Source organism: Heterodontus francisci, chromosome 13 (genome assembly GCF_036365525.1).
Source record: "Heterodontus francisci isolate sHetFra1 chromosome 13, sHetFra1.hap1, whole genome shotgun sequence".
Taxonomy (NCBI): domain Eukaryota; kingdom Metazoa; phylum Chordata; class Chondrichthyes; order Heterodontiformes; family Heterodontidae; genus Heterodontus; species Heterodontus francisci.
The window spans coordinates 24,649,846-24,668,655 of NC_090383.1; the positions used below are offsets into that span (position 1 = coordinate 24,649,846).

The 18,810-nt window shown below is 44.5% G+C and overlaps 1 protein-coding gene across 2 annotated transcripts in view; it reads right to left on the minus strand.

Moving 5' to 3' along the window:
• Window positions 1-18,810, minus strand: part of dhx57 (DEAH (Asp-Glu-Ala-Asp/His) box polypeptide 57) — a 167,545-nt gene that overhangs the window by 6,066 nt on the left and 142,669 nt on the right. For both annotated transcript variants that reach the window (XM_068044535.1, XM_068044536.1), the window contains exon 23: window positions 12,866-13,066. In XM_068044535.1, the coding sequence (XP_067900636.1) occupies window positions 12,866-13,066 (201 nt within the window). The remainder of the gene's footprint in view (window positions 1-12,865; window positions 13,067-18,810) is intronic.

The window sequence follows — 18,810 nt, forward strand, 5'->3', positions numbered from 1 at the left end:
ATTGTGAACTATGAGGAGAACAGTGATAGAGAGGACATAGACTGGTGGAATGGGTGGACACGTGGCAGATAAAATTTAATGCAGAGAAGTGTATTTGCAGTAGATGCAGTGTATTTGGATTTCCAAAAGGCATTCGATAAGGTACCACGTAAAAGATTACTACACAAGATAAGCGCTCATGAGCTCATGGTGTTGGGGATAATATATTAGTGTGGATAGAGGATTAGCTAACCCGAGAGTAGGGATGAATGGGGCATTTTCAGATTGTCAAACTATAACTAGTGGAGTGCCAAGGGGTTTACTGGTGGGGCCTCAACCATTTATGATCTATATTAATAACTTGGATGAAGGGACTGAGTGTATTGAAGCCAAATTTGCAAATGATACAGAGATAGGTAGGAAAGCAAGTTGTGAGGAGGACAAAAAGATTCTGCAAAGGGATATACATAGGTTAAGTGAGTGGGCAAAAATTTGGAAGATGGAGTATAATATGGGAAAATGTGAGGTTGTGCACTTTGGCAGGAAGAATAGAAAAGCATATTATTATTTACATGGCAAAAGACTGCACAATGCTGGGGTACAGAAGGATCTGGATGTCCTTGTACATGAATCACAAAAGGTTAACATGCCAGTACAGCAAGTAATTAGGAAGGCAAATGGAATGTTGGGCTTTATTGCAAAGGGGGATGGAGTATAACTGTAGGGACGTCCTGCTACAACTGTACAGAGCATTGGTGAAACTGCACCAAGAGTATTGCACACAGTTTTGGTCTCCTTATTTATGGAGGGATATAATTGCTTTGGAAGCAAATCAGAGGTTCACTCGGCAGTTTCCTGGGATGAAGGGGCTGTCTTATGAGGAAAGGTAGAGCAGGTTGGGCCTATACTCATTGCAGTTTAGAAGAATGAGAGGTGATAATTTTGAAACATATAAGATTCTGAGGGGGATTGACAGAGTAGATGCTGAGAGAATGTTTCCCCTCGTGGGGGAATCTAGAACTAGGGGGCACAGTTTCAAAATAAGGGTTCTCGTTTTTAAGATGGAAATGAGGAGGAATGTCTTCTCTCAGAGGGTTGTTAATCTTTGGAATTCTCTTCCCCAGGGAGCAGTGGAGGCTGGGTCATTAAATATATTCAAGGATGAGTTAGATTTTTGATCTAAAAGGGAGTCAAGGGTTATGGCAGTAAAGTGGAGTTAAGGCCAAAATCAGATTGGCCATGATCTTATTGAATGGCAGAGCAGGCTCAAGGGGCCGAATGGCCTACTCCTGCTGCTATTTCTTATGTTCTTATGTTGCCCGTAGACGACTATTCCAACAGACTCCTGCCTGGTCTCCCACTTACTACTCTCCGTAAACTTGAGGTCACCAAAAACTCTGCTGCCCGTCTTCTTACTTGCACCGAGTCCCATTTACCTATCACCTCTGTGCTCACTGATCTACACTGGCTTCTGGTCAAGCAACATCGATTTAAAAATTCTGATCCTTGTCTTCAAACCACTTCATGGCTGTGCCCTTCTCTATCTCTGCAATCTGCTCCGACCCCACAATTCCCCGAGATATTTGTGCTCATCTAATTCTGGCCTCTTGAGTATCCTGATTTTTATTGTTCCACCATTGGTGGCTATGCCTTCAGCTGCCTAGACCCTAAGCTCTGGAATACCCTCCCCTACACTGCTCCAGCTCTCTAACTTGTTTTCCCCCTTTAAGACACTCCTGAAAATGTACCCCTTTGGACAAGCTTTTGGTCACCACACTATAGGAAGGATGTGATTGCACTGGAGAGGGTGCAGAGGAGATTCACCAGGATGTTGCCCAGGCTGGAGCATTTCAGTTAGGAAGGGAGACTGGATAGGCTGGGGTTGTTTTCCTTGGAGTGGAGAAGGCTGAGGGGGGACCTGATCAAGGTATACAAAATTATGAGGGGCATTGATAAGATAGATAGGAAGGAACTTTTTCCCTTAGTGGAGGGGTCAATAACCAGGGGGTATAGATTTAAGGTAAGGGGCAGGAGGTTTAGAGGGGAGTTGAGGAAAAATGTTTTCGCCCAGAGGGTGGTTGGAATCTGGAACACACTGCCTGAAGGGGTGGTAGAGGCAGGAACCCTCACAACATTTAAGAAGTATTTAGATGAGCACTTGAAACGCCATAGCATACAAGGCTACAGGCCAAGTGTGGGAAAATGGGATTAGGTTGGATGGGTGCTTGATGGTCGGCGCAGGCGCATTGGGTCCATAAGTTCCTGTTATTGCAGAAGAGATCAGCAACTTATTTGATATGGAAAAGGAACTAGAGGGTGTTGCACAAGTAAATTGTGACTTTTTAAAATTCATTCATGGGATGTGGGCATCGCTGGCCAGGCCAGCATTTATTGCCCATCCTTAATTGCCCTTGAGAAGGTGGTGGTGAGCTGCCTTCTTGAACCGCTGCAGTCCATGTGGGGTAGGTACACCCACAGTGCTGTTAGGAAGGGAGTTCCAGGATTTTGACCCAGCGACAGTGAAGGAACGGCGATATAGTTCCAAGTCAGGATGGTGTGTGACTTGGAGGGGAACTTGCAGGTGGTGGTGTTCCCATGCATTTGCTGCCCTTGTCCTTCTAGTTGGTAGAGGTTGCGGGTTTGGAAGGTGCTGTCTAAGGAGCCTTGGTTGTTGAACAGCTGTGCAAACTTAAGGTGAATAAATCTCAGAATCCAGATAAGATGCATCCGAGGATTCTTAAGGAATTTTGGCACAAATCTTCCTCATATTACTGAATACTGATGCCTGGGGACTAGAGAAAGATGTCTTACTCATATTTTTAAAAACAAAGGTTTAGCCTGGGCGTGTATTACTGTGGGGTCCCACAGGTTTTTTTTGGAGACCTTTTTGTTTAACATCTTTATTAATGATCTGGGGCTCGGAGTCACAAAAACAGTGGTTAAATGTGCAATGATACTAAGCTAATAAAGTTGGCACATTGCAAAGCTGAACAGGATAAACTATAGGAGGATTTGAATATATTTGTGAATTGGGAGATGTTAGAATGTAGAACAATGCAAAATGCTTCACGTGGGGCTAAAACAGCTAGGAAGGGACCAATACTTAAATGGAGAGAAAATAATGTGTACACAAGATGCAAGGGGATCCTGAATGTTTATAAATTAAAGCTATTGCAACAATGCTTGGTGGCAGTGAGTAAAGCACATGAAATGTTGGGATTATTAAAAGGTCAATATTGAGGCAAAATAGTTAGGTAAATCTGCCATTTATAAATCATTGGTGCAACTGTACTTAGAATACTGTGCAGTTTTGCTCGCCACTGTACAAAATGAATGTTACAGCTATTGAACAGATACAGAAGAGAGCAACCAGAATGATTTAGACAATGGACGGACTGGATAATGAAATTCAATTTTGTAAATTGGGCATGTTCTTACTGGAAAAGTGAAGATTGAGAAGTGACATGATTGCTGTTTTTAGGATTCTAAAGGGACTAGATAATGTAGATCATGATACTGTCATGCTAGGTGCCAAGAATGAGGCACATTAATTTTGGCAAGAACATTGATTTTAAATTGTAGCTGGAGTGAGGAAATGACTTGTTAAACAGATCAGCCGTGGCCGGAAAAGACATTTGCATATTAACAGACTGTGCTTGGGAGGACAAAGGACCATTCCCTGACACATTCAACCCACAATGGATCTTGATCATCGGGTATTGTGTGTAAGAGGAGCATTCCAGAGACTGCTAAGGTGATACAATTCAGAATTGGTTAGACCAGCTGGTCACATGACTACCTGGCTGTTCTAGCATCTTTTGAACTAGCCACAGAGTTTGGACTGAAAAATACTGTTTATTCCTGGACTGAGAAGATCTCTCCTGTCTGCTCCCATTTCTTTCTCACAAGCCTCTGAATCCACTGAAGACACATGAACCCCAAGAGAGAAAGGTCTCCTACAGCAAACAAGGTTTAAGAAGAATACTGGGCCCCAATGAAAAGCAAAATCTACCTACAATCAAGGACTCTACAGTGAGCTTGAAGAACTGTAACAACAACTCTTCAGATATTGCCTCAATGTTTCCACTTTTTTTTCTTCTCTTTATCTCTATTTACATCTGTGTATCGCGTATGCATGCTAGCGTGGGAGCGTCCTGTATCCGTAGGCGTCAACCGAATTAGAGTTTAAGTTCAAGTTTAATAAATTTCAACTTTTCTTCTCTAAACCTAAGAAAACCTGTTTGTGCTGGTTTCTTTGCCTTATAATTGGAAAGTGGTGAACAAGGATTCACCAAGTGGGAGCTAAAAGCACGGTGTTATAAAAATTAAATCCTGTTACGGTAAGACCAGGTGAAGGCTGAGAAGGACCCCTAAACACCTTTATCACCAGGTCGTAACAATATGCAATTTCACCTTGTTCAGAACAGTAGAACGCAGAGGACAAAGTATGAGCTTGAAGGGGTGTAAATACAAGGGGGTGCTCTCACCCGTGGCAGGTTTAGAGGTGAGGAGAACATAAAATCAGGTGGGATGGTGGCGGGAGGGGCTCCCCTCACCATTCCGTCTCCGGCAAAATTTAGTTTGAAGTGGGAAGGCCTGTGAACTGCCAACTGAGGCCCTTAACTGGGCAATTAATACCCAATTTAACAGCCTGTTCCCACCGCAACTGCAATTCGCCATGCGGTGGGCGGCCCTATTGCCACATGGGAAGCACTGCACGAAAAACCGCGTGGACTGCTTCCCGACTCTAGAGTTGGTGGAGTGGGGTGGGGTGGGGTGGGGTGGGGTCCTTTCTTAAAAGGCTATTCGTGCCTGAACAAGGGACCTTGCATCGGGAAGGGAGGGCCCGCTGAGGGTCACCATCATGCCCTTGCTGCCAACCCCCCTACCACACGATCCCTACACTGCAAGACCCCTCCTGCCCTGACCTACCCGAGGCCTGGCTCCAGTGATGCTCCTGGGCCTCCGGCAGGTGCACTTGCAGCAACAGCCATCACCTCCGCGGTGGCCCTGCAGCTGCCGGCCTCTAACTGGCCAGCAGCTTTGCAAAGGCATGACTTCCAGCGCCAATGTCCTTGATCCCGTGGAAGGCCGGCCGCGGTCCAGTTAAGCACCTGATTGGCACTAAATTCGGCAGGCCTTCCATGGAAGTGATGACACGGGGATCTCGGCGTTGGTTTCTCTGGACGTCGAGACCCCCACTGCCAGGATAAAACTCCCCCCCATTATTTCAGTGGCAGAGCAGTCAATCTATGGAATAGGCTTCACAGAGACGGCAATTAATTCTAAAGCAAAAGACAGATTTCTTTCAGAAAATAAAATTTTGGGTTGCAGTATACAAGCATTTGAGACAAGACAAATGGTAAGTGTAGCATTTGGGAGGAAAAAGGTGAGTTTTGGACCTATGACTCCCAAGCTCTCAAATACTTGGTATTTTCCTCACCTCGTCTCTGGGTCTGTATTGACTAACAGAGATTGATTGCCATGATTAAGAATGGACTTGGACACAATACTCAAGGTGTCGACTGACTCAAGTATCACACTGTTTATTGATGACTTCCTGACTTGTACTCAGTGGTTTTGTTTGTCAGTTCAACTTTCTATTTGCTTTAATTGATTTTCTGCTCTGTGCTGGTTAGACCCATTGAGCATCAAGACACTGAAATCACTTTGAATTTTATTTCTAACTATTGACAGCATTCATAGAATACTGTACCCTCCCCTCTCAAAGCAAAATACATTCTCTCTCACTATGATCAGTACATTACACAATATTAAATAGCATTTGCTACTGTTCAATAACTTACACTTATATACAATACAATAATGCAGGGCATAATAAGGCTCAGATTTGCACCCATTATTCCCTTGCAAGGCAAACTCTTAGTTTATGTTGGGGGGTGGGGGGCAGAGATATTTTCCCCAGTGAGTAGTGTGGTAATTCAGAGGGCAAATCAGTCCTGATTATTCAGTGTATCAAGGTAGAGAACTCACAGTAGGCATCTGCCTGCTCTCTTTGCTTTGAGGCAGGAGGATTCAGATAGGTGAAATGCAGGAACTTCATAATTCTTCTACTGTTAACCCTGTCTGTTCTGCTGTGACTCAAAGTTAGGTTAAAGGACTCAGTAACAGCACATTAGTATTGAGATCCAATCAAGGTTCAGTCCTCCAGGGAACATATACTATGACAGCTGTTGGTCAAACGGAATCCATGTAATAAGATCACTTTCAATTTATTTCTCCTCCAAATTTTGTCCCCTTAAAGGGTGCTGACTCTTGCTGCAGTACAATTCTACAGCTGAATGCCTTTTAGTGCCCCCTTAAGTGTTCATTCCCCAGGCATGGGCACAAGTGAGTGTTACCAGACTATTCTACCAGAGTTAGCATCACAGCCAAACTCGATCCTGTTCTCACCCAGTGTACTTTCCAGGTTATGATCAGGACCACAACTCCTGTCCAGATTTCCCCTCCCAAGTCCAAGAGCAAAGATGATGGTTTCAATGCCCCACATTTTAATGGTCAATGATGGAACGCAGGATCTTCCTATCAACACAGATTGGATTTACAGCCTGCAGTGATTTACAGATGGAGTCATTATCGGTGGAGCACCGTTCAATTTTCATGGCATAATCACTTCAGAGAAATAACAAATTACCCTCAACCGAAAGAAAAGTATAAATTAGGGTTACTATGCAGGTATGTGAATGCACAGAGTGTGGTGAATAAGGTTGGTGAGCTGCAGACACAGATAGCCACGTGGAAGTATGATGTCATGGTGGTAATGGATCCCTGGTTCAAAGAAGGGCAGGTCTGGGTATAAATATTCCTGGATACAAGGTGTTCAGGAAAGATTGGAAAGGAAGGAAAGGGTGGCAGATTTGATTAAGGAGAACATTGCAGTGCCAGAGAGAGAGGATGTCCCAGAGGGGTCAAGGACAAAATCTATTTAGCTGGAGCCGAGGATCAAAAAAGGTGCAATTACGTTGCTTGGTGTAGTCTATAGGCCACCAAACAGCAGGAAAGATGTACAGGAACAAATTTGCAAGGAGATTACAGAGATGTGCAAAGATTATAGAGTGGTTATAATGGGGGACCTTAATTATCTGAATAAAGACTGGGATAGTAGTAGTGTAAAGAGCAGAGAGGGGCAAAGGTTCCTAGAGTATGATCAGGAGAATTTTCTACATCAGCACGTTTCCAGTCGAATCAGAAAGGCAGCACTGCTGGATCTGGTTCTTGGGAATGAGATGGGCCAAGTGAATCAAGTGTCAGTAGGGGAATATTTAGGGGACAGTGATCATAAGGTTAGCTTATGGAAAAGGACGAGGAACAATCCAGAGTAAGAATAATGAACTGGGGGATGCCAACTTCAATGGGGTAAGAACAGATCTGACCCAGATAAATTGGAATCAAAAGTTGGTAGGCAAAACGGTAACTGAACAATGGGCTGCCTTTAAAGAAAAGATAGTTCGGGCACAGTCAAGGTATATTCCCACAAAGGGGAAAAGATAGTGCCAACAAATCCAGAGCTCCTTGGATGACGAAAGAGAGATTAAGATGAAGAAGAAAAAGTATGCTCATGACAGATGTCAGGTGGATAGCACAACCAAGAATCAGGTGGTATGTAGAAGGTTCAGAGGGGAAGTGAAAAAGAAAATAAGAGGAGCAAAAGAGAGAGTATGAAAAGAGACTGGCAGCTAATATAAAAGGGAATCCAAAAGTCTTCTATGTGCATATTAATAGTAAAAGGGTAGTGAAAGGAGAAGTGGGGCTGATTAAGGACCAAAAAAGGGATTTATACATGGAGGCAGGGGACATGGCTGAGGTATTAAATGAGTATTTTGCATCTGTCTTTACTGTTACGAAAGTACTTCCATTTTTTGTTAAACTTTGAGAACTTGTGTTTTATTTGGGAAAACTGAAAAGGATTCTATGGATGTTTTTTTCACTGGAGTCATTGAAAGGACTGAGAGGTCTTGTTTGCAAACAACATGTACTGGAAGTCACCTACCTTCAGATAAATACCCAGCAGGGGCTTTTTGCCTTGGGGGGAGATGTTTACAGAGAAGTGACAGGTCATAATTTATAGGGGTCAGGAGGCTTGACTCTTGAGGTATTGTTTTGGTTTCGCTTTGGATAGACAGTTGGGGTATGGACAGTGTTTTGAGTTGGAGTTTTAAAAACCAGCCAGGGGAGCAGTCACTCCAGCTCAGCCTTTTCCATCTCTTTGAAAGGCCTGCCAGCCTTTCCATCTCTTAGAGAAGCTCTTAGAAGCGAATGTAAGAAATAGAGTAATTGATGCTACATTCGTCCTGAAAGGCCTGCTTTAAACTCCTGTTGCCGCATTTCTCCTGAGACACTGGAAAAAGCTGCCAGATAAATCCTCGATGCCGCCTGAACGAATTGCTCCAGAGAAAAATTCCAGTGACAGCCATCTACGCGTATCTGGGACGCCAAACCAAAAAAGGGACAACTGACATCTTTCCATATCTTCTATTGTTTCTTCAAGAATTAGCAAGTATTTAGCCAAAGTATTCTTTTTTGTCTTTTTTTGTAACAGAGCTCTAAAAGAAAATCTCTATTTTTTCCGGTTAACCGGTGTGTATATGTGTGTATGTATGTGTGTGATGGGCTAAGGTAAAAGGGAACTTTCATATTTCAATCTGTGTGTTAATTTTTTAAAAATTCATTCATGGAATGTGGGCGTCACTGGCTATGCCAACATTTATTGCCCATCCCTAATTGCCCTAGAGAAGGTGGTGGTGAGCTGCCTTCTTGAACCGCTGCAGTCCATTTGGGGTAGGTAGACCCACAGTGCTGTTAGGAAGGGAGTTTCAGGATTTTGACGCAGCGGCAGTGAAGGAACGGCGATATAGTTCCAAGTCAGGATGGTGTGTGACTTGGAGGGGAACTTGCAGGTGGTGGTGTTCCCATGTATTTGCTGCCCCTGTCCTTCTAGTTGGTAGAGGTCGCGGGTTTGGAAGGTGCTGTCTAAGGAGCCTTGGTGTATTGCTGCAGTGCATCTTGTAGATGGTACACACTGCTGCTACTGTGTGTCGGTGGTGGAGGGAGAGAACGTTTGTAGATGGGGTGCCAATCAAGCGGGCTGCTTTGTCCTGGATGGTGTCGAGTATCTTGAGTGTTGTTGGAGCTGCACCCATCCAGGCAAGTGGAGAGTATTCCATCACACTCCTGACTTGTGCCTTGTAGATGGTGGACAGGCTTTGGGGAGTCAGGAGGTGAGTTACTCGCCTCAGGATTCCTAGCCTCTGACCTGCTCTTATAGCCACGGTATTTATACGGCTACTCCAGTTCAGTTTCTGGTCAATGGTAGCCCCTAAGATGTTGATACTGGGGGATTCAGTGATGGTAATGCCGTTGAATGTCAAAGGGAGATGGTTAGATTCTCTCTTGTTGGAGATGGTCATTGCCTGGCACTTGTGTGGCGCGAATGTTACTTGCCACATCAGCCCAAGCCTGGATATTGTCCAGGTCATGCTGCATTTCTACACGGACTGCTTCAGTATCTGAGGAGTCACGAATGGTGCTGAACATTGTGCAATCATCAGCGAACATCCCCACTTCTGACCTTATGATTGAAGGAAGGTCATTGATGAAGCAGCTGAAGATGGTTGGGCCGAGGACACTACTCTGAGGAACTCCTGCAGTGATGTCCTGGAGCTCAGATGATTGACCTCCAACAACCACAGCCATCTTCCTTTGCGCTAGGTATGACTCCAGCCAGCGGAGGGTTTTCCCCCTGATTCCGATTGACCTCAGTGTTGCTAGGGCTCCTTGATGCCATACTCAGTCAAATGCTGCCTTGATGTCAAGGGCAGTCACTCTCACCTCATCTATTGGGTTCAGCTCTTTTGTCTATGTTTGAACCAAGGCTGTGATGAGGTCAGGAGCTGAGTGGCCCTGGCGGAACCCAAACTGAGTGTCACTGAGCAGGTTAATGCTAAGCAAGTGCCGCTTGATGGCACTGTTGATGACACCTTCCATCACTTTACTGATGATTCAGAGTAGGCTGACGGGGCGGTAATTGGCCGGGTTGGACTTGTCCTGCTTTTTGTGTACAGGACATACCTGGGCAATTTTCCACATTGCAGGGTAGATGCCAGTGTTGTAGCTGTACTGGAACAGCTTGGCTAGGCGCGCGGCATGTTCTGGAGCACAGGTCTTCAGTACTATCGCCGGAATATTGTCAGGGCCCATAGCTTTCGCAGTATCCAGTGCCTTCAGTCGTTTCTTGATATCACGCGGAGTGAATCGAAGTGGCTGAAGTCTGGCATCTGTGTGGCTGGGGACTTCAGGAAGAGGCCAAGATGGATCATCAACTCGGCACTTCTGGCTGAAGATTGTTGCAAATGCTTCAGCCTTATCTTTCGCACTGATGTGCTGGGCTCCCCCATCATTGAGGATGAGGATATTTGTGGAGCCACCTCCTCCAGTTAGTTGTTTAATTGTCCACCACTATTCACGACTGGATGTGGCAGGACTGCAGAGCTTAGATCTGATCCGTTGGTTATGGGATCGCTTAGCTCTGTCTATCGCATGCTGCTTATGCAGTTTGGCATGCAAGTAGTCCTGGGTTGTAGTTTCACCAGGTTGACACCTCATTTTGAGGTATGCCTACTGCTGCTCCTGGCATACCCTCCTGCACTCTTCATTGAACCAGGGTTGGTCTCCTGGCTTGATGGTAATGGTAGAGTGGGGGATATGCCGGGCCATGAGGTTACAGATTGTGGTTGAGTACAATTCTGCTGCTGCTGATGGCCCACAGCACCTCATGGATGCCCAGTTTTGCAGATCTGTTTGAAATCTATCCCATTTAGCACGGTGATAGTGCCACACAACACGATGGACGGTATCCTCAATGTGAAGGTGGGACTTCGTCTCCACAAGGACTGTGCGGTGGTCACTCCTACCAATACTGTCATGGACAGAAGCATCTGCGGCAGGCAAATTGGAGAGGTCATGTATGTTTTTCCCTCGTGTTGGTTCCCCCACCACCTGCCACAGACCCAGTCTAGCAGCTATGTCCTTTTAATGCTTTGCTTCGTTACTGGTCATGTCTTGTTTTATAATAAACTGATAATTTTGTTGTTTATTAAATAAACCTGGTTGGTATATTTTATTCTGGGATAAAGAGTAGAGTCTATGATTGACCATATTGGTAACCGGGTATACATTTAAATATATGTTGTGACCTGTGAAGAAGTGGAACTTGAAAAGACAGTGTACTCCTCCCATCTCGGTCATAACATTACCAAGGAAGAAGATGCTGCGCAGGTCATGGTGAAACAGGAGGTAATTCAGATACTATCAGGGTTAAAAATTGATAAGGAGGAGGTATTGGATAGGCTAGCTGTACTTAAAGTTGATAAGGCACCAGGACAGGATGAGATGGATCCAAGGATACTGAGGGAAGTGAGAGTGGAAATTGTGGCGGCACTGGCCATAACTTTCCAGTCTTCCTTAGATTCAGGGGTAGTGTCGGAGGACTGGAGAATTGCAAATGCTATGCCCTTGTTCAAAAAAGTGTGTAAAGATAAGCCCAGCAACTATAGGCCAGTCAGTTGGTGGTGAGAAGCTTCTAGAAACAATAATTCGAGACAAAATTAATAGTCACTTGGGCAAATGCGAGTTAATTAGGGAAAGCCAGCACGGATTTGGAAAAGGCAAATCATGTTTAACTAACTTGCTTGAGTTTCTTGATGAGGTAACAGAGAGGGTTGTGGTGTACACGGACTTCCAAAAAGCATTTGTTACAGTGCCACACAACAGACCTGTGAGCAAAGTTATAGCTCATGGAATAAAAGGGACAGTAGCAGCATTGTACGAAATTGACTGAGTGACATGAAACAGAGAGTAGTGATTAATGGATGTTTTTCAGACTGGAGATGCCAGAGGGTCGGCGTTAGGACCCCTGCTCTACCCGATATATATTAATGACAGAGACCTTGGTGTACAGGGCACAATTTCAAAATCTGCAGATGATACAAAACTTGGAAACATTGTGTACTGTGTGGAGGATCGTGTAGAACTTCAAAAGGACATAGACAGGTTGGTGGAATGGGCAGACAAGTGGCGGATGAGATTTACTGCAGGGAAGTGTGAAGTGATTCATTTTGATAGGAAGAACGCAGAGGGACAATATAAAATGAAGGGTGCAAATTCTAAACGGGGTGCAGGAGCAGAGGGACATGGGTGAATATGTGCATAAATCATTGAAGGTAGCAGGACAGATTGACAGAGCAGTTAATAGAGCATACAGCATCCTAGGCTTCATTAATAGGAGCATAGCATACGAAATCAAAGAAGTTATGTTAAACTTGTATAGAACACTAATTCAGCCTCAACTGGAATACTGTGTCCAGTTCTGGGCATCACATTTTAGGAAAGATGTGAAGGCATTGGAGAGAGTGCAGAAAAGGTTCATGAGAATGGTTCCAGGGATGTGGAACTTCAGTTATGTGGATAGATTGGAGAAGTTTTCTTTGGATTAGAAGGTTGAAAGGAGATTTGATAGAGGTATTCAAAATCATGAGGGATCTGGACAGAGTAGATAGGGAAAAACTGTTGCCATTGGTGATGGGATCGAGAACAAGAGGGCACAGATTTAAGGTAATTGACAAAAGAAGCGACACAAGAAAAATCTTTTTCACGCAGTGAGTGGTTAGGATCTGGAATCCACTGCCTGAAAATGTGGTGGAGGCAGGTTTAATCAAGGAATTTAAGAGGGAATTGGATTGTTACCTGAAAAAGAAGAATGTGCAGGGCTATGGGGAGAAGGCGGGGAATGGTACTAGGTAAACAGATCTTTCGGAGAGGTGGCGCAGACCAGAATGGCCTCCTTCTGTGCTGTAACAATTCTCCTTACCTGAGAGGAAGCAGCGGCAAATCTAATCCATCCATCATCGAGAGAGATGATGAACTGGCCCCATTCAAGTTCCACATTGACTTGGCCACCCCCAAACAGCACCAGAGGGTACACAGAAACCATGCTGCAGTCTCGCAGAAACACTCTGCTGGTTTTCACCTTCTCATGGTACACCAAATAAGGACTTTCAAAGTGCCGGACCTAGGATCCAAATATAGCGAACAATTTAATATCTATAACAAAAACAAGAAATGCTGGATTCACTCAGCAGGTCTGGCAGCATCTGTGGAAAGAGAAGCAGAGTTAACGTTTCGGGTCAGTGACCCTTCTTCGGAACTGACAAATATTAGAAAAGTCACAGATTATAAACAAGTGAGGTGGGGGTTGGGCAAGAGATAACAAAGGAGAAGGTGCAGATTGGACCAGGCCACATAGCTGACCAAAAGGTCACGGAGCAAAGGCAAACAATATGTTAATGGTGTTTTGAAAGACAAAGCATTAGTACAGATTAGGTGTGAATATACTGAATATAGAACATCAGCAAGTGCAAACCTGAAGAAAAACAACCTGAAAAAAACAGTGGGTAAGCAAACTGAACAAACTAAGATGAAATGAAATAAATGCAAAAAATGTAAAAAGGAATGCAAAAAAAAGGAAGAAAAAATAACTAAAAATGACTAAAAATGAAAGTAAAGTGGGGGGCTGTCATGCTCTGAAATTATTGAACTCAATGTTCAGTCCGGCAGGCTGTAGTGTGCCTAATCGGTAGATGAGATGCTGTTCCTCGAGCTTGCGTTGATGTTCACTGGAACACTGCAGCAATCCCAGGACAGAGATGTGAGCATGAGAGCAGGGGGGAGTGTTGAAATGACAAGCAACCGGAAGCTCAGGGTCCTGCTTGCGGACTGAGCGGAGATGTTCCGCAAAGCGGTCACCCAGTCTGCGCTTGGTCTCCCCAATGTAGAGGAGACCACACTGTGAGCAGCGAATACAGTATACTACATTGAAAGAAGTACAAGTAAATCGCTGCTTCACCTGAAAGGAGTGTTTGGGGCCTGGGATACTGAGGAGAGAGGAGGTAAATGGGCAGGTATTACACCTCCTGCGATTGCAAGGGAAGGTGCCCTGGGACGGGGACGAAATGGTGGGGGTAATGGAGGAGTGGACCAGGGTGTCGCGGAGGGAACGATCCCTTCGGAATGCTGACAGGGGAAGGGAGGGGAAGATGCGACTGGTAGTGGCATCACGCTGGAGGTGGCGAAAATGGCGGAGGATGATCCTTTGGATATGGAGGCTGGTGGGATGAAAAGTGAGGACAAGGGGAACCCTGTCACGGTTCTGGGAGGGAGGGGAAGGGGTGAGGGTAGAGGTGCGGGGAATGGGTCGGACACGGTTGAGGGTCCTGTCAACCACAGTGGGGGGAAATCCTCGGTTGAGGAAAAAGGAGGTCATATCAGAAGCACCGTCATGGAAGGTAGCATCATCAGAGCAGATGCGTCGGAGACGGAGAAACTGGGAGAATGGAATGGAGTCCTTACAGGAGGTAGGGTGTGAAGAAGTGTAGTCGAGGTAGCTGTGGGAGTCAGTGGGCTTATAATGGATATTGGTAGACAACCTATCCCCAGAGATGGAGACAGAGAAGTCGAGGAAGGGAAGGGAAGTGTCAGAGATGGACCATGTAAAGGTGAGAGAAGGGTGGAAATTGGAAGCAAAGTTGATAAAGTTTTCTAGTTCGGGGCGGGAGCAGGAAACGGCACCGATACAGTCATCAATGTACCGGAAAAAGAGTTGGGGGAGGGGGCCTGAGTAGGACTGGAACAAAGAATGCTCGACATATCCCACAAAAAGACAGGCATAACTAGGACCCATGCGGGTACCCATAGCGACACCTTTTACTTGAAGGAAGTGCGTGGAGTTGAAGGAGAAGTTGTTCAATGTGAGAACAAGTTCAGCCAGGCGGAGGAGGGTGGTGGTGGATGGGGACTGGTTGGGCCTCTGTTCCAGGAAGAAGCGGAGAGCCCTCAAACCATCCTGGTGGGGGATGGAGGTGTAGAGCGATTGGACGTCCATAGTGAAGAGGAGGCGGCTGGGACCAGGAAACTGTCAAAATGATCTATGTTCTTTATACAGGGCAGCCTGATGGAAATCAATTATTTCAGCAAAAATAGTTAATCATTAAGGGCTACAAAGGTACTGATTTTAGTGAAGATTTTAATGGCAGTGCAGTTAAAAAAAACTTGCATTTATATAGCACTTTTCAAGATCTCCAGATGTTCCAAAGCACTTTACAGCTAATGAACTACTTTTGAAATATAGTCAATGTTGTAATGTAGGAAACATGATAGCCAATTTGCGCACTATGAGGTCCCACAAACAGCAATGAGATAATGACCAGATAATCTGTTTCAGTTATGTTGGTTGAGAGATAAATGTTGGCTAGGTCAGATTAGATTAGATTAGATTAGAGATACAGCACTGAAACAGGCCCTTCGGCCCACCGAGTCTGTGCCGAACATCAACCACCCATTTATACTAATCCTACACTAATCCCATATTCCTACCAAACATCCCCACCTGTCCCTATATTTCCCTACCACCTACCTACACTAGTGACAATTTATAATGGCCAATTTACCTATCAACCTGCAAGTCTTTTGGCTTGTGGGAGGAAACCGGAGGACCCGGAGAAAACCCACGCAGACACAGGGAGAACTTGCAAACTCCACACAGGCAGTACCCGGAATTGAACCCGGGTCGCTGGAGCTGTGAGGCTGCGGTGCTAACCACTGCGCCGCCCCAACCTTGTTCATCGGGATAGTTTCTTGGAACAGCACGTTCTGGAGCCAACCAGAGAACAGACTATACTAGAACTGATATTGTGCAATGAGATAAGATTAATGAATGACCTCATAGTGAAGGTGCCCCTAGGCAGCAGCGATCATAATATGACTGAATTTTACATTCAGTTTGAGGGAGAGAAGAGTGGATCTAAGACTAGTATTTTAAACTTAAATAAGGGCAAACAGGAGGGGCATGAAAGCAAAGCTAGCTAAAGTGAACTGTCAAATTAGGTTAAGGGATAGGTCAACAGAGATGCAGTGGCAGACATTTAAGGGGATATTTCAGAATACACCGAATAGATACATTCCAACAAGAAGAAAAATTCCAAGGGGAGGACTCACCATCTGTGGCTAACTAAAAATCAAAGATAGTATTAAATTTAAAGAAAAAGCATATAATTGCACAAAGATCGGTGGCAGATCAGAAGATTGAACAGAATATAAAAAACAGCTAAGAATGACTAAAAGATTAATAAGGAGGGAAAAATTCGAGTACAAGAGAAAACTAGCTAGGAATATAAAGACAGATAGTAAGAGTTTCTATAGATATTTTGAAAAGAAGAGAGTTAACAAAGTGATCGTCGGTCCTATAGAAAGTGAGTCTGGGAGATGGCAGCTGAACTGAACAGGTATTTTGCATCGGTCTTCATGATAAGGATACAAGTAACATCCGAGACATAGCTGTAAATCAGGAAATGGAAGAGAAGGAGAAACTCAAGAAAATTACAATCACCAGGCAAGTTGTACTAAGAAAATTGTTGGAGCTCCGGGCTGATAAGCCCCTGGGTCCTGATGGACTTCATCCTAGGGTCTTAATGGAAGGGCTAGAGAGATAGTTGATGCGTTGGTTTTAATTTTCCAAAATTCCCTAGATTCGGGGAAGGTTCCATTAGATTGGAAAATAGCAAATGTAATTCCTTTATTCAAAAGGGATCATGATCTTATTGAATGGCGGAGCAGGCTAGAGAGGCCGAATGGCATACTTCTGCTCCTAATTCGTATGTTCGTTTGTATTCGATAGGGGAGGGAAATGGAAAGCAGGAACTACAGGCCAGTTAGCTTAACATGTCATAGGGAAAATGTTAGAAGCTATTATTAAAGATGTTATAGCAGGGCACTTAGAAAAATGGTTTTGTGAAAGGAAAATCATGTTTAACCAATTTATTGGAGTTCTTTGAAGAAGTAAGATGTGCTGTGGATAATGGGGAACTGGTGGACGTACTGTACTTAGATTTCCAGAAGGCATTTGATAAGGTGCCACATCGAAGGTTATTGTGGAAAATAAAATCTCATGGTGTAGGGGATAACATATTAGGGGCGGCACAGTGGCGCAGTGGTTAGCACTGCAGCCTCACAGCTCCAGGGACCCGGGTTCGATTCTGGGTACTGCCTGTGTGGAGTTTGCAAGTTCTCCCTGTGTCTGCGTGGGTTTTCTCCGGGTCCTCCGGTTTCCTCCCACAAGCCAAAAGACTTGCAGGTTGATAGGTAAATTGGCCATTATAAATTGTCACTAGTATAGGTAGGTGGTAGGGAAATATAGGGACAGGTGGGGATGTTTGGTAGGAATATGGGATTAGTGTAGGATTAGTATAAATGGGTGGTTGATGGTCGGCACAGACTCGTTGGGCCGAAGGGCCTGTTTCAGTGCTGTATCTCTAATCTAAAAAAATATTGGCATGGATAGAAGTTTGGCTAGCTAACAGGAAACAAAGGAGGCATAAACGGGTCATTTTCTGGTTGGCAAGATACGAGTGGTGTGCCACAGTGTTCAGTGCTGGGACATCAACTTTTCACAATTTATATGAATGACTTGGATGAAGGGACTGAAGGTATGGTTGCTAAATTTGCTGATGACACAAAGATAGGTAGGAAAGCAAGTTGTGAAGAGGACATAGGAGACTACAAAGGGATATAGAAAGGTTAAATGAGTGGGCAAAGACTTGGCAAATGGAGTATAATGTGGGAAAATGTGAAATTGTTCCTTTTGGCAGGAAGAATAAAAAAGACGCATATTATCTAAATGGTGAGAGATCGCAGAGCTCGGAGACGCAGAGGGATCTGGATGTCCTAGTGTATGAATCGCAAAAGGTTAGTATGCAGGTACAGCAAGTAATTTGGAAAGCTAATAGAATGTTATCGTCTATTGCAAGGGGAATTGAATACAAAAGTAGAAAGTTATACTTCAGTTATACAGGGCATTGGTGAGACCACACCTGGAGTCTTGTGTACAGTATTGGTTTCCTTATTTAAGGAAGGATGTAAATGCATTGGAAGCTTCAGAGAAGGTTTACTAGACTAATACCTGGAATGGGCGGGTTTGTCTTATGAGGAAAGGTTGGGCTGGCTAGGCTGGTATCTGCTGGAGTTTAGAAGAGTAAGAGGTGACTTGATTGAAACACATAAGATCCTGAGGGGTCTTGACAGGGTGAATGTGGAAAGGATGTTTCCTCTTGTGGGAGAATCTCGAACTAGGGGTCACTGTTTAAAAATAAGGGGTTGCCCATTTAAGACAGAGATGAGGATAATTTTTTTCTCCCAGAGCGTTCTGATTTAATGGAACGCTCTTCTTCAAAAGGCAGTGGAAGCAGAGCCTTTGAGGTAAAGGTAGATAGATTCTTGATAAGCAAGGGGGTGAAAGGTTATTGGTGGTAGGCGGGAATGTGGAGTTGCATTTACAGTCAGAGCAGCTATGATCTTGTTGAATGGCGGAGCAGGCTCAAGGGGCCGAGTGGCCTACACCAGCTCCTAATTCGTATGTTCTTATCCCTAATTTCCTACGCTCCATTGCTGGCAGTCACGTCTTCAGTTGTCTAGGCCCCAAGCTCTGGAATTTCCATCCAAAACCTCTATGCCTCTCTCTCCTCTTTTAAGATGCTCTTTAAAACCTATCACTTTGACCAAGCTTTAGTCAGTTGGCCTAATAGTTCCTTAAGTGGCTGGGTGTCAAGTTCTGTCTGAGAACGCTCCAATGAAGTGTCTTGGAACCTTTTACTACATTAAAGGCGCAATATAAATACAAGCGGTTCTTGATGATGCTGCCTTTGATTTGCGACATTTAAGGTCAACTTCAAAAGCTGCACCTGGCTGATGAATTATCAAATGTAT